This window comes from Rhamphochromis sp. 'chilingali', assembly GCF_963969265.1.
Source record: "Rhamphochromis sp. 'chilingali' genome assembly, chromosome: 18".
Taxonomy (NCBI): domain Eukaryota; kingdom Metazoa; phylum Chordata; class Actinopteri; order Cichliformes; family Cichlidae; genus Rhamphochromis; species Rhamphochromis sp. 'chilingali'.
In genome coordinates, this window is record NC_137945.1 from 22,600,284 (window position 1) to 22,626,468 (window position 26,185).

The window sequence follows — 26,185 nt, forward strand, 5'->3', positions numbered from 1 at the left end:
TTGCCATTTTTGCAAACGATTCCCTTAATGATTCCAGTCGCCCCGAATGACGTCACCACGTTGCGGAGCGTCATTTACCTGGCAGGAAACATGGCGGCTCAAACGCTAAAAAGTTTGATTATACTTTACGAGAACGGATGACAACAGGGCAACTTGCAATACTTGCCAAGTAGATATTTCATTTAAGGGAGGAAACACTACGAATATGCAAAAGCATTTGCTCACAAAACACGCGATAACCTTAAATGAATGTCGTGTTTTTAATTCCGCTCCGGACTCGTGAATCTCAACCCAGCAGCAGCGGTAACGTTTGCACGTCCTCTCCCGTTAATGCGGCAGGTAAATAATCAACTAACAGTGCATATTATGTTAGCGCGATCTGCCTTATTACAAAACCTGCCATTACTGTGCATTTAGGTGATCATGATGAGAGAGACAGAGTCTGGCTGGATCAGATGCTGGCAGTTCTCACTGCAGTCTACCGGTAGCGTCTCCTTTCAGGCCAGGATAGACGAATGTCACCGAGCAGTGACTGAGTTTGTGGTCAAAGCCTTGCACCCATTTGCCACAGCAGATACCCCGATTTTTGGTAAGTGAATGTGTTTAATTGTAGGCAGGGACATTACTGGATATTCTTGTGTAATTGCTACAGAATAATTTATGTTATACTTTATTGCTACAGAAGAATATTTATTTCATTATTTTACATTTACAATTTTTTTCCCGGGGACCCTGTGACACCCCATTGAAGTCTCACTGTTGGGTTTGTAGGGCCATGTTACTCCTAAATTTGTAAAAGATGTAAATGTAGATGTAAACCAAAGTTCTAAGCTAATCAACCTTAGTGTTCTCCTTTAAAAAAAAAAAGAGTTTATAGTCATTATGACGTCAGAAGAATTCAGAAACATTCCCCTATCTCCTTCTATGTCCTTCTATGGCTATGAACAACAACATGTTCCAGATGTTTCCACTCATGCTTTCTGGGAACTTAACCAATAGTGTGTTCATGAGTGTGTATTTTGTGAGTGTATGTCCAACAGGGAGCATGTCCTGAGACGACCTCCCTTTCCTTAATAAGTGTGTATGTGAACGTGTATGTGCATGTTTGTGTAAGCCTGCAAGTGACTGTAGGAGGCCCAACTGGACCCTCTAGCTCGAGAGGTGCTTTCGCCACATGATAGAGTATTACATCTAGAATGGGTTTTATCCTACGTGCTCTGAAATAAACAATAAATGATACATGATAAACTGAAGATAAGTAATACAGACTAATGAAGTAATGATGAAATAATGACAGTGCCTGTAAATGATAACCAAGTAACAATAAAATAACAGGTTTTCCTCGACAAATCAAATCGTTAAACAGAATCGAAAATGGAATCGGAATCGTGACAATCTTATCAATACTCATCCTATAGACAGAACGGACCATAACCAGCTGGCCGGCCATTGAAGAAAAGGTAAGGCAGCTTTAAGCTTCATGTTTGTGTTTATGCCTGTGTCTAGAAGCTCTGGTCATGGAGAAACTAAGAGGGGACAGGAAGTTAAATGACTACAAAGATCAAATCATAAAAGCCACCAGTACCCACACTGGAGTTCCCTGACACAAGAGCTCAATGACCATTAATGTGTACGTCCTCATCACTGAAAGAGTGGCCACTGACCTGTACGTTTTTCTGTAAACGTTTGTTGTACTGAAAATGCTACGTTTAGATGAACAGAATTGACTTTTTGGGATGTCCTTACCTGGATGATTGAGCACATATGAAGGTATTTCCAGAAGCCACAGATTCTATTGAATTCTAATATTTCTCAAATCAACAGGTTTTAAGATAAAGGGCCTAATATCAGTGATGGGAATGACGGAGTTACAAGTAACGGCGTTACTTTTTTCAGTAACGAGTAATCTAACTAATTACTATTCCTATCGTTACAACGCCGTTACAGCTACTAACAAGAAAATGCGGTCCGTTACTATTTTTCATCAAACAGACGGTTGAAGCTGTGTTCAGCTTACCGCATCTTATATCAGTTGCACGGAAGTAGCCTAATCTGGACGCTACAGCTTTAAGCAGCTGCGCGCCCCCGCGGACGGCAATCACGATCACTGTCTAGCACAACACCTGGAGCTAAGGGGGCAAAACAATCACATGAGTGCTGCTGTTTGACTGAGGAAGAATAAAGTAGTCGTGGTAAGTCAATCACATGACCACTTAAAGACAAAGCAACAAGGTGATATATACCAGTTTTAAATTGTGTTGATAGGCCACGTAAAACCAGAGTCATGATAAACAATATATACGCGGCGTTTTTTTTTCTCAATAGTTTCGTCATGTTAGCGCTAGCAAGCACACTCTGCTTATGAGCAAAAAACCCCCAAAAAACCAGGGGAAGTTTTATGAGTGATGGCGAGAGAGAGACAGAGAGAGACAGCAGAAAAAGAGAGAGCGCGAGTTTTGAGATGTGAGAGATTTGTGACGTTTAGCGTGTTTGGAGTGTGTAGTTAATGTGTTGTCTTGTGTAGTTAGTGGTCGTGTCCAAATTCATGGGCTGCATCCTCCTGAGGCTGCATTTGTAGACCGATTACGTCACAGCGACGCGCCAAAGGCTGTCCAAATTCGTAGACTCCTCCGAATGCAGCCGACAAATGCGTCCTTCTTTTCCCCGAATTTGAAGGATGGGTCGGGTGTGTCCTTCGTGGCCCACCATATCCCAGAATTCATAGCGCGGCCCAGCCAAACTCCAGTTTTCAACAATGGCGGCCGCTACTAAGTTTTAAAATTACTCATACTAATCTTTCTGGGTCACAAAATAAACTTTTAACATATTTTCAGGCGAGAAAGTAGTTGTGTAAACATCAAATATCTGCTCCGTTTATCAAGATATCGCATATTTGCAAAAGTGCTTCGACGTTTTCGGAGACGTCTGCTACCCACCAGCTCGATAGCTAGCCGGGAGCTCGAGAGTCACTGAAGCCGCCGAGAACGGCACATCAGTTTCAGATCGGAGTTTCGCTACTCAGGTTAAACGTAATAGAGATTGACAGACCACGTGACTTTCGCGCATTGCATGCCGGGAACTCGTGGCAAAACAATCCAAGTACCGCATCAAATGCAAGCATTTGCAGCACCGCAAAACGTTCATTCTTCGGTTCCAATAAATTCTTGCTTTTTCTTTGCCCCCCAAAAAGGTATGTACAAAACGAAGGAGAACAATGCCGGTTCGTACAAAGACAGACTTGATGAAAAGTCAAAGAAAAGAGGAAAAAAAATCAAAGGAGTGAAAGGGTTAGACCCTTACAGAGGGACAAAATACGTTAGCGTGCTGCCCAACTTTCACCACGCTCATATTTATAATCATACGGTTCTTGGAGTGAGTGCATACACTCATGAAGTTTAGTAACTTCAGGTCACTGCAACAAGCCCAGGTACAGTTTACCGACGGATGGGTGCAGGACCTTGAAATGCACCGTGTAGAAAGTAAAGACCATCGTACGTATCATAAGTTTACCAGTCTCACAAATCGTCTTCATAAATACACATTCGTTAACCGTTTATTAATAGGACCTTTGAGCTCAATGGTAATTAATTAGTAGTGGAAATAATTTCTGTTCGCATCACAGAAATGTAGCAGTGACAATAATATTGTATGCTGTAATCGTACTGGGCAATTAGTGATACAAAACAACTGTTTTATCCTGTGAATAAAAGTATATGTTTTTGTCAATGTACCATAATAACAGAAGCGAAACGCAATATCATGTCAGGACAATTCACTATTTATGCACAATAAACAAAGGAGCATAGCGCGACAATTTCTGTTCAGCGCCAGACTTGCTTGTAACCTGTATCACCAATTATGTTAAGAAAAATTACGTATTAACTACAACAGCAGACTGATCTTTGTGGAAATGTTTGGAGCAGACTAACCTGTGAGCTGGAGTGTTCTGGGACGTTATATTTGGTCTTTGAATGGCTGCAATCCAGGCCACCCGTCGCCTCTTTGTTACTTCGGAAACATGGCTCGAACAATTTCTCTTCAACGACGTAATCCGATAACAACCGATCTCTTTACCCGTCGGCTTCCCGTGGCTGTCATGCGACCGGCTATTGCAGTTAATAATACAACAGCTTCTTGACATTTTTGTGTTTCTTTTTATCGCTGTATAACTGATTTCAATTGAAAGCCTGCGTGCGCTAGTACCTCTTGCCACGAGTTCCCAGAATTCTTTGCGGTTTTACCCCTGAATGACGTCACATTTTCAATCTCTATATACAAGTCACTTAGACAAACTAAAAATGTTATTGTTGGGCTTTTTTCAGTGTTTTATTTGTTCGTGAGTCAATCGGTTTGGCTGAGATTAAAGTAAATTAAATTAGATAAAATAAAACTTTATTAATCCCCCGGGTGGGTTCCTCCTTGGTTTTTACACAGCTGAATAAACGTCAAACAGAAAACTGATTAAACAGAAGTATGAGATGGTCGAGAATTTACGCCAGTGTCCGGTTATATTTTAGATAGCAAGGAGCAGACGGCTGAGTTTATTAAACTCCACCGAGATAGCGGTGACGCTAATCAGAAGGCTAGACCGTCCAATTTCCCCAGCCGTTTACTTCCGGCCTACCCGACCTTCTGAGAATCCGGCCCACATAGACAGCGAAGGCCGTGTCCTCAGGAGGATGCAGCCCATGAATTTGGACACGACCAGCGTGTAGTGTTGTGGATAGTTTTGTGTTGTGTGTCAGAACAATGCGGCGACTGCTGTCTCCAGGTGGAAAAAGGAGTGATACACCCGCTGCCGTCAGACCTGCAGGTATCAGGCTGTGATGTTCTCCTTTATGTGGACAGAAATTATATTTTGGAGTGGCACAAATAATTTGTGTGGCATCTTATTGAAGGCAGAACAGCTGATTGTTCTGTAAATAGTTTGAAATGGTTATTTTAAAAAAAAGGGTAAAAGGTAAATGGATGCAAATAACTTTGTTGTTTGCAAAACTTGTTCAAAGGATTTTAAACTTGACAATTAATATTTGCATTTAAAGTTATGAAATATGATTCATTAAAGATGTTTGTGGTTGTTACAGTAAAAAATATAACTTTTCTACTCTGTTTTTTGTCTGATTTTGGATCAATTGTGTTAATACAGTATGTCAAAATGAAAACATGACTGTAAATTCAGGCACGTGAGGTTGTGCTGAAAAGAATGATGGCAAAGTAAATAGTTTTTAAACGGCCAATTATACCCTGGACCCCAGAGGGTTAAACTTTCTTTTTTTTTTTTAAAGTAACGCAATGGTTACTTTTCAAGTAATTAATTACTTTTAGAATATTGTAACTCAGTTACTAACTCAATTACTTTTTTGAAGAACTAACTAGTAACTATAATTGAATTACTTTTTCAAAGTAACTTGCCCAACACTGCCTAATATTCACCCCATACCTACCATTTACTAAAAGTACAGAAAACAGAACAGATCAGAATCCTGATATCCTGTCAGCTCAGTCATTGATACTAGCTACTATTTACAATATCTGTGATATTGAACATTAACTGTTGTAAGGCTCTCCACCTTGGCTGATGTGTGAAGGAGAAAGCACACACCCACCTGTGATGAGAAACCAAACATGAGATTTCATTACACTTTTTAACACCAAATATGTTTGAGACTCAATAAAAATGACGCATGGAGAAAGTATTTCGTTTTAGCAAAGTCCTCGTTTATTGGAAGAAAAATCATTACAGATTCATGTTGACTTTACAACAGTTACACCATATAAAAAGTGGACTTTATCAATCACTCACACAAGCCTTAATCTACCCCACCAACTATGACCAAGCTAATTTTTCCTGGTTTTGTAAAAGTGTAAATGACGAAGAAGTTCACTGAGTTTTATCAAACCTGCCTCTGTGTTAACTTTTAAATAACTTTACATTAAAATGAAAACATAAAAAAAATAACATTAGCGTCCAGTATATCAGAAATACCCATCTTAAGGCTTCAGAATGATAGTTGAGAAATGAAAGAGAGATGTAACAGTAGCTACAGCCATCTTTAGCTGTTAGCAAGGCTCTCCGCTTTCTCTGTAAAAACTGTGAAGTCCGGGGTTGTTCACATTCTATGCAGTGCTGAAGACACTGGTGTTGCAATCATAATGTCAGTTGCCTGGTGGGATCGACCAGCCAAACATCTGGGGTGAGGTGGGGAAGGTCCATTGACGTCCAGCTGCAAAATTGCCCACAGAATGATGATAGGGGGCGTGATAATTTGGACCATTTGTGATCATCTCTAGGTGCTGGGTATACGACTCCCTGCGTGGGGGCTGTCCCTCTCCCTGAAACTGAACCACAGATGAAAACAGCCTCAGAGGTAGTTTTGTTGCTCATCTCCATTTTTAGAGCACTCTCTGCCCATGTAGCGAGTTCTTCCAAGGAAAGACTCCCTTCAGGGCTGCTGCCTGAACTCCACGAGTCTGTGAGGGTAAAGAGACAGAGGCAAAGTAAGAATCAGAATACTTTATTGATCCCTGGGGGTAATTATTTTAAGAACAAGAACAATTAAGAACAAGTCTATATGGTCCACATGAGTCAGTTGCTGATATGTTTTGGCACGACTGACTTTGTAACAGAAATAATAAACAAAGGTTAAATTATGAGTCTTAAATCCCAAAAGGTCTCAGACTGACGAAGTCACAAAACATTTCTCCCATTGAAAACATTACATCCAGGTGAACTGAATCAAGCTTCAGGGATTTACTTACCTGATGACTGAGCATCAACACAATGAATCTTAAACACAAAAGGTTCCCACAAAGTAGAGAAAAAAAAGAAGTCGGATATTTGTAGATTCTTTAAAACCAAAAAGGATTTAAAGTGGACTCTGTTTAACTGTGGAGGGAGAAATGGTGACTTCTGCCATCTGGACTTACAACACAGAGTAAAAGAGTATTTTTGCACGTTGTCTTAGAAGTTAGCCAACTCTGTTCATATTAGCTCACCAGTCAACAATGCTGAGTACATACCTGGAGAAAAGTGCATCCCATAATCTTCCATCTTTGAAATCCCAGTGATTAAAACAGGAAAACTGGAGAAAGTATCTCTGATGAAAGAGCTCCAAACCAGGCAGGAAGGTGACTTAAGACTGACAGACTTAGGACTTAAGAGTAATTCTGGGCTTTTAAGGAGGTTTGTGGGTGTGGGCAGGAATGTGGGGGGTTGAGCTTCTTCTTTTGTGAGTCTCTTTACAAGCAGTCAGGCTGTTTCTACCAACTGGCATCATTTACATTTCTTTAAAATGCTGTTTCTCAGGTCTGAAAAAAGAAAGTACAGTTAGAAAGCAGCCGTACAAATGAGCTTTACCAAATCCTTCCAGCTCACACTTTATAAAATATGAAACACTTAATGCCTGAAATTTTATATTTTAATCCCTGATGCTTCAAGAAATGACACAGTGTGATCTCCAACCTGGGTACAGAATTTCTACTCAAGCGGGCTTGAAGTGTGGGGTGAGGGGCTGGTGACTCCTTGTAAATAAGTCTACAGTAAATTGGAACAAGATGGACTTGATGTATTTCTCAGAGTAACAAAGGTTTTCCTCAGCTGCAAAGTATCTTTTATTACTTTTATTAACATTTTAATATAGGAATTGTTTCCCTCACTGGTGTGCTCATGTTTGAGCAGCACTTAGCAGCTAATTACTGAATTGAACTGATTCCATGTTTGCATTAATTAACGCAGTATTAGATCACCCAAAGAACTTTCCACTCACAGAGCATTTTTGCAAATGCATCCTCACACTAATTTGACCTGCAGGTGTTCAGTTGCGCCTCTGTGTAAACCCCCACAGCAGCTTTTAGAGGCCAAACCAAGGTTTTCACACTCGGGTAAACTATTAAAAAAATATGACACTGAATATCACAATGATATTAGTTTCACCTTCTTTGAAATGCACCTCTACATTGTAAAAGTCTCTGAAATTAAAACACCCACATAAATGGCCTGTATTTGTATAGCACTTTACTTAGTTCTTAAGGACCCCAAAGCGCTTTATACATCCAGTCATCCACACGTTCACACACACATTCACACACTGGTGATGGCAAGCTACATTGTAGCCACAGCTGCCCTGGGGCGCACTGACAGAGGCGAGGCTGCCGGACACTGGCGCCACTGCCCACCATCAGTAGGCAACGGGTGAAGTGTCTTGCCAAGGACACAACGACCAAGTCTTTCGGAGCCATAAGTCAACGTCAACAATAGCAAGGCTAACGATCTACACCAACGCTCATCATAAACCCACAGACACATGCATCTGGCCCCCTTTGGCTCATTCAGAGTTAGAGACGTACCCAGTTCAGCCAGTGACCACCAAACATACGCTAATGTGTCTTTTTAGAGTTCCTGTATCACACCCTGCTACCTCTGATTAATTATCAAGTCAATGCAGACAGATGGCACCAGGGCCATGAGAGATAAATGGGTAAGGTTTTTATTTTTTAAATGTGTTTGTGTTAACATGTCTTAATTTGAAGTAATTTCAAAGACACAGAAGTGATATTGTTTGCAGATGATACAAAGTTATTGTGGAAGTAACTTGGAACAACTTCTGAATGAACTGAAAAAAGGGTTTAAAAAAATTGAAGACTTGTTTTTTCTATAATCAATTAACACTCAATCTGAGCAAAACAAAACTCCTGATGACAAATAACAGAATTAAAATAAAATATCTGAAATAAAACTTAGTGGGGTGATAATACATCACAAACTATTGTGGATACTCCACATTATGGATATATCAGTCACCTATAATACACACACCCATGTTTTGAGCAAAAAAAGAGTAATAAGGATCCTAAATAAAACCACTTCAAAGGAACCACAAAACCAAAGAATTTTAAATTGACACTTGAGTATTCAACACTGGAATAAGTGCAGGCTTAGAAATTCCCATGGAACATGCAGAGGTTGTTTAGATATCTCTGCTATCACTGATGCAACTTCTATTTAGGAAGAGACGTAGTAAAACCAAATGGCAGCAGGATATAACAATGTTGAAGGGAAAAGTTTCCAAACTGATGAAAACAAACAAAACACAAATAAGACTTAAAACACGATGTCAGGACCAACCTAATAAACAACAGCAGGAGGAAGACAAAGGGTGCTGCTTTATTTGCACATTGTGATACATCTGGAGTTTGCTCTTCATCTTTTGGAACTAAAACCTCTCCTCCTCTCAAAACAGGAGAGGTGTATCAACATGCCAGCATACTGTCAGGATCCAGCAAAATGGTTCCAAGAACCAGCAGCACAGAGAAGGTTAAGAAGTGATTATAGTGCGGAGAACAGCAGCAGGGTTAGAGTGGAGAAAGGCAGCAATTTTAAACAACAAACAAACTCTTGTTACTCCCTGACTGATGGGATTACGTATCAGACCTCTGTAACATTATGATTCTGGTGCATGTTTTGAAAATAAGCTTTCTTGAACGCCACTGAGATTTTTTTCAAATTTGGCAAAAACATGTGCAGGGCCTCAAAGAACAACTGACTAGATTTTGGAAGTTAGAGTCAGTGGTTAAGATCTCTGTGACCTCAGGCAGGTCACTCTCTTCAGAATTTAAATAAAAGTTTGATCACAGTTTCTATTATAAAAGAAAAGGAAAAGACAAACAGAGCAAAAAGAAGCAACAAAGAAAAAAAAACCCTTAACACACTGAGGTCAATTTCTTCCCAATTGACAATAAAAATACTTGTCATTGACCAATAATGTATGTCAATATGTTGCACACTGATCTCTTGCAAAAAAAAAAAAAAAAAAAAAAAAATCACTAACACACACACACACACCACAAATTCCACCAGTGATTCACTTCCTTATAAACCACTGAGTCAAGGACTGAAGCAGTGACGTACTGAAAGAAACTTCAGACGTCTCTGGTCAGACGTACCAAGCCCCGACACAGTATTTCTGCAGCACCGTGATGCTATCCATGTGCTGGAGCTTCAGCTTCAAATGGACCATCATTAACTGCTGTTGCCCACAGCTCACACAATTCTAGTTTCTGTGACAATTACAGCAACGTCCAACCAAAATTACAGTTCTGTACTTTTAATACTGTCGTCTTTGAACTTATATTACAGGAAAACTGTTAGAAGTGATGCAAATATTAGTTGAACAGGGCCCTGTTTCAGGAAGCCGGTTTAGTGGAAAAACTGAGTAAGTATACCCTGAGTTAACGAAAACTCTGGGTTTTCGGTTTCACAAAGCGAGTTCAGCTGCAGCCTGAGTGAGTCACTATGACGACACACTCCGTGAAGCTAACCTGCCCCCTAGCAGGTTTACTACAACTAACCCTGACTGTCTCCGCCCCTTTGTCGGAAACCTGACAGTAGGAAGTGTCGGACATGGCGTGCCACTTCCTTGAAGAGCCAGTAGATCGTGAAGCCCAAATTCTCCGCAGAGCTCTCCGCCGGGAGAGAGTGATCAGAGCGCGTTTGGACATTTTATCATTTCCTGATGATTTTCTGTGCGAACGTTACCGTTTCTCAGCACAATCTATAAGTTATTTGGATAACATCCTCAGGCCATATATTACGCATGTGACACATCGCGGACATCCTCTCAGTTCTGTACATATTATTTGTATTGCACTTTGGTTTTTTGCAAACGGGAGCTTTCTGTATAATATTGGTGACGCTGAGCACGTTTCCAAGGCTACCGTCTGTCGGGCAGTCAGGAATGTTACAGTTGCACTGAAACGTCTCCTGTACACGTTTGTGGTGTTCCCCGGTCACAGACCCACAAGATTTATCAAAGAGGGATGCCACAAAATTGCAGGTATCAGGATGACCAAAACTTAATGTATGATGTGGTGATACTTGGACTACTACTTAAATTGCACATTTATTTTCAGGGTTCCCAGGCGTGATTGGCTGTATAGATGGCACTCACATTCCAATCATTGCTCCTTCAGTAAATGAAGGAGACTATGTGAACAGGAAGTCTTTCCACAGCATTAATGTACAGGTACATAGTTCCCTGTAGCATGTCAAACTAACAAATTATTTCATTATAGTAATGGATGCTAATTTGTGTTCTCTGCACTGTGAAGATCATATGTGATGCTGCCAACATTATCACAAATGTGGAAGCCAAGTGGCCAGGCTCTGTCCATGACTCACAAATATTCCGTGAATGTACACTGAGCACAAAATTTGGACATGGTGAGTTGAGAATACTTTAAAATATATAAAGACCAATTGCTTCAGGGACATTTGAACTGAAGTGTATCCTTCTGTCTTAGGAGAGTTCACTGGCTACTTGCTTGGTGATAGGGGGTATCCATGTTTACCCTATTTGCTTACCCCTTACCCTGACCCTGAACCGGGCCCACAGCAGCGATATAATCTGGCTAATTGCAGGACAAGAGCCAGAATTGAAATGACTATCGGAATGCTTAAGGCCCGGTTCCAGTGCCTGCAAAGACTCAGGGTCACCCCAGAAAGGGCATGTGACATTATTGTGGCATGTGTGATTCTTCACAACATTGCCACAATTAGAGGAGAACACTGTCCTTCTGAACCAAACATCAGCAGTGATCCAAACCATGAACATCCTGACCCTCCCACGGACATACAAGATGGAAGCGCAGTCAGAGACACCATATGTCACAATCATTTCCTTTGACCCATCACCTCAACATGTTGAAAGAAGAATAAACAGATTTTTTGTTCAACTGGCTTTATTGGTCGCCTGTATTTCCTGTACACAAAGTATTAAAAGATGTAAACCTCATAAAGTGTCTCTGTTGCTTCCTCCTCTGTAACAGCTGTCAATGTTTCTTCATTATTTTCCTGCAGTAAAGAAATAGACAACATTGCTGTTCTACTGTAAACTCATATAATCTGTGGAGTATTACTCACAACTGCATGTTGGTCTGGCTCAACAGGAGGCTGCACCAGATGCAGTACACCACCACCATCAACTGATAGAATATGAGGTTTATACAGGTCACTTATAACTTACAAGGGACCAAATGGCAATTAACAAACATACCAATCACCTTACACTTCATTGTCATTATGCTCTCAAAGACAACCAAGACTGAGGGAAGGCAAAATCAGTCGGAAAATAACTTCACTACAAAATAATTCATTATGGTAAAGAGTTTATCAAATGAATGAGTAGCACTGCAAAGGTGACTGTGAAGAAAGGATGTATGCACATCATGTATTATTTTGGATTTACCCCTTATGTAGGCACTTGTGTCTTGCGGGGTTATTGACTCAGAGGATGTCCCCGCAGAGATGCCTTCAGCCACAGGGCGCCCACTGTTTTGGCTGAGGGCCAACTGCTCAGCCTCTGTGAGTGGTGGTGGTGGAGGACCCCCACCTGTTTTTCGGGCCTCCGCTTTTTTTCTGTTGGCTATAACGGGCCACATTTGAGCATACAGAGTAAGCAAATATGTACTTGTAATGTGCTCAGATAATTTCAATAAGTGCTTACAGAAAGAAAATTAATGTAGCCTCTAACTGCAATTAATTTACATGGGACAAACAGACCAAGCACTGTGGCTCATAATACAATTACACCTTACCTGTTTGGACTATATTTTTATATTTCATTTTTACTTGCTGCCAGGCACGTTTGGGGCCTGTTGGGTTGCACCTGCGCTCACATCACATCACAAAATAAAATGTATAAAATAACAAATAAAATAACATATGATAAAATAACGTGTTAAATGGGTGGAAATCCCTAGATCAATGTTTATATTAACACTCACGCATTGACTCTGTCGGCTATGTTTTGCCATGCATGCTCCCTTTCTTTTGCAGCTGTCGCTGTGTTACTTTTTTCCGCGGAATTTGCATGTTATCGGCATATGCTGCCATCAGAATTTCGGCCTCAAGCGCTGTGAAATACATTGACCGCGCCTTCTTTCCCTCCGTCTCCATGGTGACTCGCTTAATCTGTGCTCCGCTTATCAGGGCTTTATGTATCCTCGTCCGCGCGCTTCACTTGGGGTTAAAGCAACTCCGCGTTGACTGAACTAATTGTTATCAGCCTTTCTGAAACGGAATATTCCGAGTTGGACAGTTCGGGGTTACTCAACCGTGAGTGTCGTTTTTCACTCTGAGTTTTCCAAACCGGCTTCCTGAAACAGGGCCCAGGAATCAAAATAATTGAATTTCATTCTGTTTTGTTTGGTGAAAAATATACATTTTTAGAAATTGCATCTTTAAGGTCCTGTACACCTTCCAGCAGGTAATGGTTTGAGATGAGACTCGCTTTTATTAGCTGAATCAATTGAGGTTCCTATATCATCATCATCATTATTTAATAAATAAAAACAGTTCAAGGGATTAAAGAAAAATATTTTTCTATGTTATTTATCATCAGTTTACTACTGATGGAATTTTTTACAAAGGCCCAAATATTGTGCGTTTATTATATTTAATTGTAGTTAAACCAAGTCTTCAGAGATTATTCTCACAGCAGAGCACTTTATGGTTTGATGATGAATCCAAAGAACAGAAGAAGTCTAAGTGGAGGCAAATTCTTGTATGCTTTTGGTCTGTTATGTTTACAAATGTTAAATTACTAGTAAAGGGAGACCACACCATTGTTCATGTTTAAACAAATTTATTCATCACATTTATTCATGAAACAGACAAAATTGTGTCACACAGAGAAAAATACAGGTTCAAAGCACCACAACGTTAGCCTGATATCAGACAGAATTATCACATGATGTTAAACAGAAGCTGTGACTGGGCAATGATAATGAAGCAGTTCATTTCAAAGTTGTAGATTCAAGCTGCTCTTCATACTTTTGGCCAATACAAGCTTCAACACTTCAGAAAGCTTCATTTGGCCATCACTAACAGCAGTACTTGTAGTCTGGAGTATAAGTAGACTAGACTAGAGTGCAATCAAATACACCTGCCTTCAGTGAACCCAGCCCAATCACAGCCACTGGCTCACAGCAGTTGTGAAACAAACCCACTCACACATCAGTGGCCATTTCCCACAGTAAATGTGGAGGTGAGTTAATATGCAGGTGATACCAGGCTACCATCTTACACAGCTGATTACAAATTTATAAACGACCTCTTGCAGCCTCACTTTGACATCACTGGTATAAAGAAATGGAGAACCTGCCACCCAATACTACAAACAGGTCTGTGAGATTACACTCTTTTTCAGACATTAGTGGTTAAAATGATAAATTGCAGACAAAGATGAATATTCAGTAAAATAAGGTGAAAAGTTTTAGGAACACTAAGTGTTATTTTTCCCCCCAGTTTTCTAAATGATGAATCAATGAATGTGGATCAATGAGGGAAAAATGATTTTTTCAGTCCTGTGCATTCTTGCCTACACCAACTCTAGGCCTTAAAATCCACTCAGCAGTTTACCCTGGTATAATTGGCTTTTCTAAAGTCACTCATGGCACCACAGATGAGCTGAGCCATGTGGACCATATAGACTTGTGGAGTTCTGGCAGCAGCCTTGAAGGAAGTCTCCCCATGGCAGAGCTCACTGCATGGGTGGGGAGTGCTCTCAATAAGGAGACGAGGAACAACATCTTTGAGGCTGCTGAAGCTGTTTCCAGCTCTGTCACAGAGGAACAGTTTTGCTGTCCCACAGAACCAGAATGTCAAAAGCACTATGTGTGAGAATGAAGAAAAGACCCAGGTGGTCAAAGGAAGGACCCGGGGGCTGTTCTCAGACAGCCAGATAAAAACCTCTTGTCCATCACTTTAACCAAAAACGTTACCATGACCCACGGGAGATGACAGAGGTGACAGGACTGACCTACAAACAGGTGAGTGTTTTTCAAGGTTACTAGAACATGAGAAACTGAATTCATTTTGAATTTTGGGTCTATTGTACTCATTAAATATTTTCTGTTTTCTTCCATCTTTAGGTGAAGACTTGGTTCAAAACAGAAGGAGAAAGTTTAGGAGGAGTCCAGATTCTCAGCATCTCAATCAGGGCGTCCCACTTCATGCCAGTATCTCCAATTATTAAACAGAACTGTTTTTAATTCAGTCATTATCTTGGGAATTAATTGCATTTGGTGAAATGTATTGACTATAATTACACAAGAACTGACTCTGCATCTTTCAGTGATTCAGTTTCAGGGAGTACACCCAACACCTGGAGGTAAACTCAATCACAAATGGTGCAAATTATCAGGGCCCCTATCATCATCCTGTGGGCAAGGTTGTGCCTGGACCTCAATGGACCCTCCACAAAAAACAAAACAAAACAAAAAAAAAAAAAACATACCAGATGTTTGGCTGGTCGATGCCACTGGACAACTGATATGAATTCAACCCTGTTGTTTTAAACACTGGTATGAATGTAAACAAATTCGGGCTTCACAATACAAGTTTTGAAGGAGCAAGTGGAGAGCCTTGCCAGCTGCTAATGCTCCTTTAATTACAGACACTAATGTATATCAGCTTTTTTGTATTCAATTTTTTACTATTCTTGCTTTTATAGCTCAACATAACAGTCTCAGATTTGATCTCTTTCAGTAAATAAAAGGAACGGGGTGAATTTTCGGACCTTTATTTTTAAACCATTGGATTTTAGAAATATTTGAAATCAGTCAACTCTGGCTATTGTAAATACATTTTAGTCTATCCAAAACACAAACTGGAAAATAAGAGAGCAGCATGAGAAGTTGTGTAGAACATTAAGAGATGAATTCATGAAAATGTTTTGTTTAATTTCGTTGTTCCAATATTTGTAAAAAAAATAATGTACATGAAGAATATTATCTGCCTTGTGTTTGAGAAACTGTGAATAAAATATTAGTTTCACCCATTCAAAACTGAACTTTCTACATGTCTCCAAACCTTCTGTCAGAGACTGAACATCCAAATGTTTTAGAGACTTTAGACCTCTATCTTTCCATGTTAACTTGAGCTACAATCCTCTATATTCGCAATCAAAGTATGAGACAGTCAATCTAAAGAATCTGGAGCTTTCAAATGGACCTCAAAGATTTTCCAGGAATACCTCAAATAACAACCCTACCTCAGACTTTGAATACTTCATTTTAAGAAACCTGAGATGATACAGTTTTAAAGTTTCTGCCTCTGTGATTATCTTCCTAAGACTCTAAATGTTGGGTTTCCTTCTAATTGTTAACAAGTCTAATGAAAATCAGAGAGCACCATCAGAGATTTGTATATAACATTAAGAGATGAAAATGTGTTTCGTTTCATTTTGTTACATCTTCCAATGATTGCAACACCAGTGTCTTCAGCATTGCATTGAATGTAAACAACCCCGGACTTCACAGTGGAAGTTTCTACACAAAGTGGAGAGCCTTGCTAACAGCATAAAGATGGCTGTAGCTGCTGTTACTGCCCCCTTTTGTTTGTGAATTCTCATTCTGGAGCCTCAAGATGAGGATTTTTGCCATACTGGTCTCAAAAACAACATGGCAGAAATATGATGCGTGGAGGTCTGATTGTGAACCCACATGCTGGTGGTTTCCAGAGAAATTTAAAGGACTTCCACATCTGTGTTTTTCCAACATGGAAGCTAGCTGGCACTGGCAGCATATCAGGTTTGCTGTGGATTTTATCTGACAGCCATTTTAAATGTTCTGTTCATGTTTCTTGACATGACAGACTTTAAGGCTGGAGGTTAGTCCAGGGTTTTTAATAAATATTTAAAGCCAATGATCTAGACCTGCATCTTTTCTGCTGTAAATATTGACTTTGTTAAATGAAGCACTGCCCGTTTCTTGACTGCCACCTTTTCTAGTCCCAAATATTATTGAAATGCATGAATTTGTTGAAACTCAGAAATCTGGTGCAGTGTCTACACCTGCCAACTACAAAGAAGCATGAAGCCTGTCATGAAGTCAAGCTTCTTGTTCAAAGCCTTTACGTGCTTCCTCCAGGACACTGATATGGTTAGCAGATGTAGTTCAGAGGAAAGAAAAGAATTCCTACAAGGTCAGTAGATCTGTAACACAGTCTGGATTTCTTTAGGATGGAAACATTACTTTTCAGAGACACGGAGCTCAGAAAAAACTACAAAAGTGGGTTGTCCATACCAAAATAATCTAGATGGATAAACTGCACCAAAGGCAAGAGGAGAAAATATTGGCACAGCACTGTGCAATATTTAACTTCTACAACTTCAGCTACACCAACACAAGGGAGGAAGTGGCCTTTCTTTACCCCCCCCCCCCCCCACCCTCTTTAACTGACCCAGTGTTTGGATACAAACAGGAAGCTCCATCACTGACAAAGGTGTTCAGGTAAGGCAGGACCTGCTCCTGTCGAGCCACAGTGCTCAAATTTATCTGCATCATGTGCTGGTTTTCCTAAACTTCCTCCTTCAGTTCTGACAACAAGTCTTCACCTGAAAGAAGGAATGATTATAACTATATGGTCCACATGGGCCAGCATATTTACTGTTATGCTTTGGCACAAGTCACTTTAGAACATTGAATGATACCAAAAAAGTAATTAAATAATGGCTAAATTGCTCACTCTTATACAGAATAGCATCACACAAACACTCTGCATTTTGGCTGCATTCATACAATTTGCCACCAGATTTCACTTGAACATTGCTCATTGGGCAACAATGCTGAGTACATACCTGTTGAGATTCTGATTCAGATTGATGAAATCCATCCGAGTCTTCCAGTCTGCCATTTTTGCAGCTTCACAGACTAAAAAAGACAAAACTGGTTTAAGCATCTCTGCTGGAGCAGGTGGTTTGTTGCTGAGGCTTCAAAGCATCTGTTTAAACCATCCTGTTTTGCAGTATCAACAACCACACTGATGTCAGCTCAGTGAGAGTTGAAGACATGATAACTAGTCTCGTGTTCATAAACTGCATTAGGATGTACCTGTTCAACTTCACCCACTGAACCCAGGAGAGTAGGCACTGGAAAATCTCTTCTCCTGACCAGAGTCTTTGGCTGTAGAGCAGCTCTTCTTTGTATCAAAATATCACAACAACTCCAGCTTTGTGCCTTTTTCATTGTAGCTGAATTACGGGACAAACTGTTCCTTTTCACCTCAATAAGAAACGCGTAATATTTTCTCTGAATACCAGACGGGACGGTTGGCAACTCTAATAACTTATGAACAAAATAAAGTTCAACATCATTAACTTCATAGCACCCACCCAGCTGTATAGAAACTCTGTCATGCTAGCTAGCACGCAGTACGGAAAAAGTCAGAATAACGAAAATAAACTTGGTTCATATCTGACCCAGAGAGACTGCAGGTCATAACTTCTTACCTGAAGTTCAGTTCACACTTGGACCGGCGGCCGCCTCGGTCTCTTTTCCTTCTCTTTTCCCTCATCCACCTGCTGGCCTCCACCACTTGCTAATGTTACTGAATCTGTGGAAGCTCCGCGATAGCCACCACACGAAGTAACGAGCCTATCTAAATCCCAGTAACGACTAACGCGTTCCTGATTTTGGCATAATAACTAGTTACCGTGCTCGTTACCACATTAATAACGTAGTTACTGTAACGCGTTACTTAATAACGCGTTAGTCCCAACACTGCACAGCATACATAAACTGGACTCCCTGTTCAACTGTGGAGGAAGAAAGCAGTGTCACGATTTCATTACAAACACAATCACCTGTGCCCACGCTTATTCAATCCTACTGCAGACAAACAGCCCCAAACAGGCTATGCATGCCAAATCTTTTCAATTAACAACAGCAGCTTATTGTGCACATCCACCAGTAAATGAAGCTTCTAACTCCACTTCAGCAATTATTTAACAGCCAGGGCCTACCTCCGTGTCTGGATCCATATCTGCTGACTTTAATCCTCTCCATCCTTGATGCCATGCTCCATGTTGAGGTTCTTCCATAGATGGATTTTTGTTGGCAAATGTCAGCAACTTCAGGATCAAATGAAAAGTTGCTGAGAAGGTGAGACTGGACCTGAATACTTTTTTTTGACACCTTCCCCCCAAAACAGTGATTAACTGAGACAGAAAAGAAACTTAAATCTTTATCAATAAAAGAAAACTAAGAGAAACAAACTAAAGCGAAGCACGCAAGAGAACCAAAAACTCAGCAATCCTCTCTGCTCCAACTGACACTGCATGAACAGGTGCCTAAAATAAGCAATCAATACCGCCCAAATCACATGACCCACCATAAACTATCACAAAATACTTTCAATACAAACCTCTTAAACATAACCATCAGAAATCACACAGTTAACTACAGCATGAAATCTGTATATTAAGTTCAGACAGGCCTCTTACAATCATAATCTACAAGATTTGGTGGGATTGTTAAAAAGTGAGTGAATCTTTCCGAAATCTTGCTGCCATGTTCTTCTTCTTTGGGTTTGGCAGGCTAGATGCATCAGTGGTGTGTTACTGCCATCTACTGTTCATTATTTCCCAAGTCAGTCTTCTTCTGATTAAACAGGCTGGACTCCAGCTAGAAGCACAAAGTCAGCCTCAGATCCCTAAACTGTCTTATATAGACTAGCACTGTGTAGATATTGTAACTGTGTATTTGTTTTAGTGCAGCTGTCCAGGTTCAGAAGTGTGTGCATGTTGAACACAGTTTCTGTGTACCATCTTCTGATGAATTTGCTTCAAGATGGATAAGTCATGTCACAAAGCTTTGACCATCTGGAGCTGGTTTCTTCAACATCACAATGACTTCACTGCACTCAAATACAACGGTGCAGCTTTAGGATGTGGTGTAACAGAAGTTTCACATGATTGATGTGCAGCCAAATAATTTGCCGCAACTGTGTCATGTTGTCATGTCAACAAGGACCAAAATGTCTGAGGAGTGTTTTCAGCTTGTTGTTGAATGTAAATCATGACTCAAAGAAGATCTGAAGGCAAAAGAAGATCCAACCTGGTGCTACCAAAGTGTGACTAATAAAGTTACCAGACCACACTGTAACAAAAGTCAGTAAAATATACAGTAAAACACCGTCAAATTCCAACGGTAATGGAGCTTAAAACCAAAAACTTCCTTTTACTGTATTAAATAGATTGAATAACCGTTAATTGTGAGACTGGATAAAACTTTGTTTTTTACTGTAATAAAATGTTGAAATTATAAATATTTTCTGTGAAAACAAATAAATAGTTAAATCATCTTTTACTGCTCACGTCACGTAAACACAGAGTTTTCAGACAGCAGCATTGGTGATTTATATAGAGAGTCTGCATGTCAATCATCATCTGTTCCAACCACATCAGATGACTTTGTACCCTTGATTTCCAAGCCTGCTGCACAGTCTATTACAGATGAAGATAACATGGAAATGCCCCCTGAATTCTGTGATCTTTTTCTGAGAAACGTTTCACTATTCTACTTAAAATTGCAGGGTCAGTTTCTACTGCCTGCTTCAACCAAACAGAACATTGTGGAGGAAATGCAGAACATACATGAGTTGGGACAGACATACAGTTTGGGTAAACTTGCATCACTGTTAAAAGATGACACATCATTATCAGAGGAGGACATCAACAAAGTCTGCGAGTCTGTCAAAAGCTATGATCTTTTTTCTGCATGTCATACCGGGCCATTGAGGACAGTGCACTCCAGAGCTCAGACCTTTAAAAAAGCCTTCAACTATGTGGAACCAAAGAAAATATTTTTAGGGAGAGATGAAAACAGAAAAGATAGGTTTGCCTATTATGTGCCTTTAAGAGAGACTTTGAGATGTCTGCTAGAGTCTGATCTGTGGCAGAAATCAGAAGAGCCCTCTACTGAGCCTCCTGCTGATTTTCTGTGTGACATAAGTGATAGTAAGCTGTTTAAATCAAATGATTTTTTTGGTCAAAACCCATCATGTCTCAAGCTAGTACTCTACCAGGATGCCTTTGAAGTCGCTAACCCTTTAGGCTCTGCAAGGACAAAACACAAGGTATTAGCTGTATATGCATCAGTGGCAAACTTGCCACTTCATGTACGCTCAGACACAGATCACATGTCTCTTGTCTTACTGTGCAGGGAGAAAGATTTTAAAGAGTTTGGTCATGCTAATGTGTTCTCTGAATTACTGGCAGACTTGAAAGAATTGGAGAACAGTGGGATTGTTGCATCAGATGAAACTAGAGTCAAAGGAACTTTGTTTTGCATTGCTGGTGATAATCTGGGTTCTCACTGTATTGGTGGCTTCACTGAAAACTTTAGTTCTTCAAAGTTCTGCAGGTACTGCCTGATAACGAAATCTGAATTTCAGGGTGCTGACCCAAATCTGTGTGGACCAGAACGTACCAAAGAGAACTACAACTCTGCTGTTGATCGCCTCCAGATTGACAATACACCAGACGTCGAAGGAGTGAAGTTCAGGTCAGAGTTCAATTCACTGAAATACTTCAACGTTTGTATGCCAGGCTTGCCACCATGTCTAGGTCATGATATCTTTGAGGGAGTTTTGGCTTATGATGTGGCACTGTATCTGAAATACTTCATAAAGAAAAAAGCATGGTTCACTTACTCCACTCTGAACCGACGCATCAAACAGTTTAGTTACCATGCCTCTGATGCTTCTACAAAGCCATCTGAGGTCAGTCCTCAAGCAGCTAAACTCTCAGGACAGGCTATACAGAACTGGAACTTCCTCCAATTGCTGCCTCTCATAGTTGGTGACATAGTGACAGACCCCACAGATGATGTGTGGAACTTAACTCTGCAGCTGAAAGATATTGTAGACATGGTGTGTGCTCAGAAAATTTCAGTGGCTCAGGTAGCATATCTTGATATTCTTATTCAAGAATATTTAGAGTCAAGAAAAGCTCTGTTCCCAGAATGCAACCTGAGACCAAAACACCATTTTCTACGCCATTACCCAGCACTGATTCTGAAATTTGGCCCACTGATAAGATTATGGACAATGCGCTTTGAAAGTAAGCACAGTTATTTCAAGAGGTGTGCCAGAAATCTGAAAAATTTCAAAAACCTCTGTCATACACTCTCTGAAAGACATCAGATGTTTCAAGCCTATCTTGCAGCAGGGTCATTGTGTCAATCTGTCTTGAAAGTCAAAGATGGTTCTCCATTTTACTCAGTGCTGTACAGTAAAGCCATTCAAGAAGCAGTTCAAATTTTGGACTTTACTGAAACCAATACAAAGGTCACAGTAGAAATGATGTACAAGGGAACACAGTACAAGAAAGGACACTTCCTTGTCACAGGGGGCTCTGACTCTGTTGAGTTTGGTGAAGTAGTTCTCATTTTGATTAAGAATGACAGTGTTTATTTTCTGGTGTCGGTGCACGTGACAGAATACCATTCTCAGTATCATCTGCACTCAGTAAGAAAGGAAAAAGAAAAGATGCAGTGTGTGAACATCATTGACTTAATTGATTTCTATCCATTAACATCTTACATGAAGTATGGGTACCAAATGGTTCCATTGAAACACAGTGTGCTGTCACAATAATGGTGCTGTTAGTTTGGTACTTACGAAACACTGTATAAAAGTGTAGTATCAAGCAAGATCAGCTTCATGTTTTAAGACCAAAGGTACCACTTGGTGTAAATTGACCTTTATTCACATTCTTTTATCAGACATCTCGGAAATGGGGGACAGCATAAGGAGTTCCATTACTAAGGTGCTGCCGGACCTGTCGGCCTTAATCCTTGAAATTGTACTGGAGGCACTACAATCATTAGGAGTGGAGACATCTGAGGACTTGCAGTTCATCAGTGAGACTGATCTGAACTCTGTCCTGAGACCAGTTCAGGCAAGAAAACTGCTGGCTGCCTGGAAACAAACCAGTAAGTATTATGATTTCATTGCACAATAGCCACGAAGGGCTTTCTGTTTTTTCTATTATGCTTTGGCCAAGGTCCAAAAAGTACAATTAATCTATTGTTTGTGATATTGTTTTACAGCACCAAATATGGAAATTTCAAGCCAGGCCAGCATATCGTCTCTATCTTCTTGCTCCTCATTTTCTGCCTCCCCCTCACCCAGTCCAATATATTCTCTAGACTGGGTAGATAACTTTAGAATTCCAAGTGAAGATTTTCCAGAAGACTTGATCCAGTGTCTTCAGAGAGAGAAAAAACCAACGCCTCGATTGCGGAGGGAGATGATCCGCATCATTGTGAAGGAGATGATGAAAGCCTGTGCCTCTCCAAGTAGAAGAGCCTCGACTGAAATTGCAAAAAAACTGGTTGCGATGTATCCCAAGTCACTGCAGGATGTCATAGAGGGGGATGTGGTAGGACAGGGGTACCACTCTTTGGTAAAACAGATTCAGGCACGAATTGAAAATGTGAAGAGGTCTACTTCACCAGTGTTACAGAAGCGCAAACAGGGAAGATCAGATGACACTGATGAAGTGACACCTGAAAAGCGAGCATCTGTTCAAGACACATATGGCTGCATAAAGTGGGACATGAAGTTTTTGCCAGTCAGTGAGACACTGGAAACCCAGCAGAAGAAAGAACGTATGAAGATTCTCAGTGAACAGACAAGCTTCAGTCATGAAGAAGTAAAAACTCTAATGAAATGCACCTACTACTCTCAGCGCAAAGCAATAAACAGCAAACCCTCAAAGAAGAGTAGCCTTTTTTGTTTCAGGCGATTGGAATGACAGTCCATTTTGAAGAACTTACTGGGGTACCGCTGAAAGAAACTTTCCTCACCAGTCTGGAAAAGAAGGGAAAATGGCTTCTGGACTTTCTGAAAGCCACTTGTGCAGACAAGAGCAAGCGTGTCTTGGAGGCTGTCATAAAGCTTCGAATGCAGAGGGGACAGCTGAAGGGCTGCTCAGAAGACCTGAAAGATATAATGCTCCTCCTATTTCGATGAAAAAGAGGAGACCCTCTTCCACTATGTTGATGAAACATGTCTGGCAAAAGAAGTCCAAGTGGAAAGCCTGCCTGTGACACCATGTATCATTGTTTGTGGTGAATTGAAAATCAGTACAGTGTGCACAGAAGTGCACAGAACCTAAGCTAATGCAAGGATACGCTATATTAAATGTCTGCACTTTCACTATTTTAAGACACATTTGAATAGTAAAGGGGGTTTTACAGTTAAATTTTTTTACACTTGTATTTCATTCCAAGGATCCTCCTTCTTTGCATCGAGACTGTTCATGCTCAGCATTGACCACAAAGTTGTAAATGACCAAATACTGACTTCATCTCTGCAATCTGTCTTATGCTTGGTAGCTGCTACTGCCTGAACATCCACTATCCCCTGGAACTTGGCTCCACACTTGAATTTCTTCAGAGGTAATTCTTTTACTTTTCCCTTTTTTTTTTTCATTGTATAGTGTTTTATTATGGATTATTGTGTTTATCAAGGTGTTTCTTCAACATTAACCCAGAGAAGGGAACAAAAGTTGAAAAAACTAAGAAAAAGACACTGCATGTGAACCCAAGAGTACTCACCCTCATCGCCGATCTCTCTGATCACGAGTGGCGAGAGACCGTTTAGAGACATTTTGAACAGATCGGTACAGTCAGCTTAACTGTACCTTGACTGGGAACTACTGTGTTGTTTATGTTTTCAGTTATCCCAGCTGATATTGAGTACTGTGCTCTTACCTGATTTCTGTTATCACAGGCATGCTTTTCAGAGGTTTTGACCATACATCTTTAAACAATCCCTCTAACTAGTGATTGTTACTGAGAACTGTACTTTTGATGTTTCAGAGATGTTCTATATTCTATACAACAGAGTTTAAACTATTTGAATTTTGTATTGCCCTAATTAGCAAACAAGTTAAGTGTTGCACTGAACTGTTAACATTGAAATTTAAACAGCACTGTCTGTTACAAACATTACTTGACTTTAACTGTTATTATAGCATTTTGTAGCTGTACGTTTCTGCAAAAGTGATGTCACAAGCTTATGTGCTTGGTCAAATTCATGTTTTCCTGACAATGGTTAATATACATTTGTTAGTTGACTTTAAGTGTAGAGCTTAAGCAGTTTTGGCTTTCTTCTTTTCATAATGCCAGGAGAAGCTTTAGATGCTTGTTTTGCCTTTATTTGATTAAAGCAATATATTTGACTAGCAGCAAGTGTGTGGAGGTCAAAATATGTTCAAGACAATAAAAATGTCAGTGAAGGACATCTGAAATTTTGTTGCATTGGTTTTCTGATGCATGTGTTTTAAGGCTTAAGGGTGGTGGCACAGCTAAGACCCAAGAGTCTCTTTCAAGGTTAGTAAAGTAAACAGATTCAAGAAGATATTTTACACATTTCTTTGTTGTCTGTCTCTAAATCTTATTTTGTCTTTATTATGATTAAAAAGGTTTGTTTTGTTCCTGCCCTTTTCAGACACTGAATTTGAGCAGAAACCATAAGGATACTCAAAGGACCTGTGTGTCGCGGTATGGCATGGCACACCGTGGAAGGAGTGGGGAAGGAGGACCCAGGCGCGGTACTCTGTGTATAAACAGTGCGTTTATTTACAGTGATGGTAGAAAGTAACAATAAATCCTCGTGTTCTCCCAGACTCCCGTGTCGTGTCTCCCCGTGAATAGTCCGTGTTTCTGTGCTCTCCGCTCCCGTGTCAGCACCCCCCGGTGCTCGCTGCTCCCGTGTCTTCCACGCTCCTCCTGCGGGAAACAAAAGACGCAGCCGTCAGGACACTTACAACTGCGGGCACACACGCACGCACACACACACACACACACACACAGCTCCAAGACTCTCCTAAGTAGCTCCCCCGACGAGCCCTGATCAGCGGCAGGTGTGTGGCTTCGGGTGTGGCCAGTCCTTCCGCAGGGCCACACCCCTCAGGCCTGCAGGTGGCTGAGCTCCATCCTCCAAGCATCCCCGCAGACATAACACACACACTCACATCTACAATCATGGAGGAGAGCAGCAGCAATACCAAAATACATATAATAATAATAATAATAATAATAATAATAATAATAATAATAATAATAATAATAATAATAATAATAATAATAATATAATACATGACTGCTCAGGGATCCTGGGTCGCCCAGTCCCAGGACCCTGACACTGTGACTCTCAGGAAATGGTGAGATTTCAGGTCATAATCTTTTTTCTCCATTAAATTCATTTTCCTTTTTCCCTTTACAATATTGCTGTTTTGTTTTTGTAAACAGCATCAAATGAGAGGGACAGATGAAACAGTTTCAAGACAATGGCAGGAAAAACATGCTAAAGATTGAAACAAACCTTGGCTGAAAA

General features: G+C 40.4%; 1 protein-coding gene across 2 annotated transcripts; it reads left to right on the top strand.

Moving 5' to 3' along the window:
- LOC308385837 (uncharacterized protein) lies at nucleotides 1-24,194 on the top strand. Of its 2 annotated transcripts, XM_080865018.1 has the most exons (5): nucleotides 1-589; nucleotides 1,367-1,460; nucleotides 21,233-21,342; nucleotides 22,564-22,773; nucleotides 22,891-24,194. In XM_080865018.1, the coding sequence occupies exons 4-5, from the start codon at nucleotides 22,575-22,577 to the stop codon at nucleotides 23,595-23,597; spliced, it is 906 nt and encodes a 301-aa protein (XP_080721144.1). In that variant the 5' UTR covers nucleotides 1-589; nucleotides 1,367-1,460; nucleotides 21,233-21,342; nucleotides 22,564-22,574; the 3' UTR covers nucleotides 23,598-24,194. The 2 variants fall into 2 exon arrangements, with proteins under 2 accessions (XP_080721144.1, XP_080721145.1); XM_080865019.1 differs by lacking the exons at nucleotides 1-589; nucleotides 1,367-1,460 and adding an exon at nucleotides 18,754-18,939.
- Nucleotides 24,195-26,185: the final 1,991 nt, after the last annotated feature.

Bases quoted from the DNA above. Each gene is read 5' to 3' on its own strand.
- LOC308385837 (XM_080865018.1), top strand. From the start codon at position 22,575: ATGGGGGACAGCATAAGGAGTTCCATTACTAAGGTGCTGCCGGACCTG. The intron at 22,774-22,890 runs GTAAGTATTATG...ATTGTTTTACAG, and splicing joins GGCTGCCTGGAAACAAACCA to CACCAAATATGGAAATTTCA.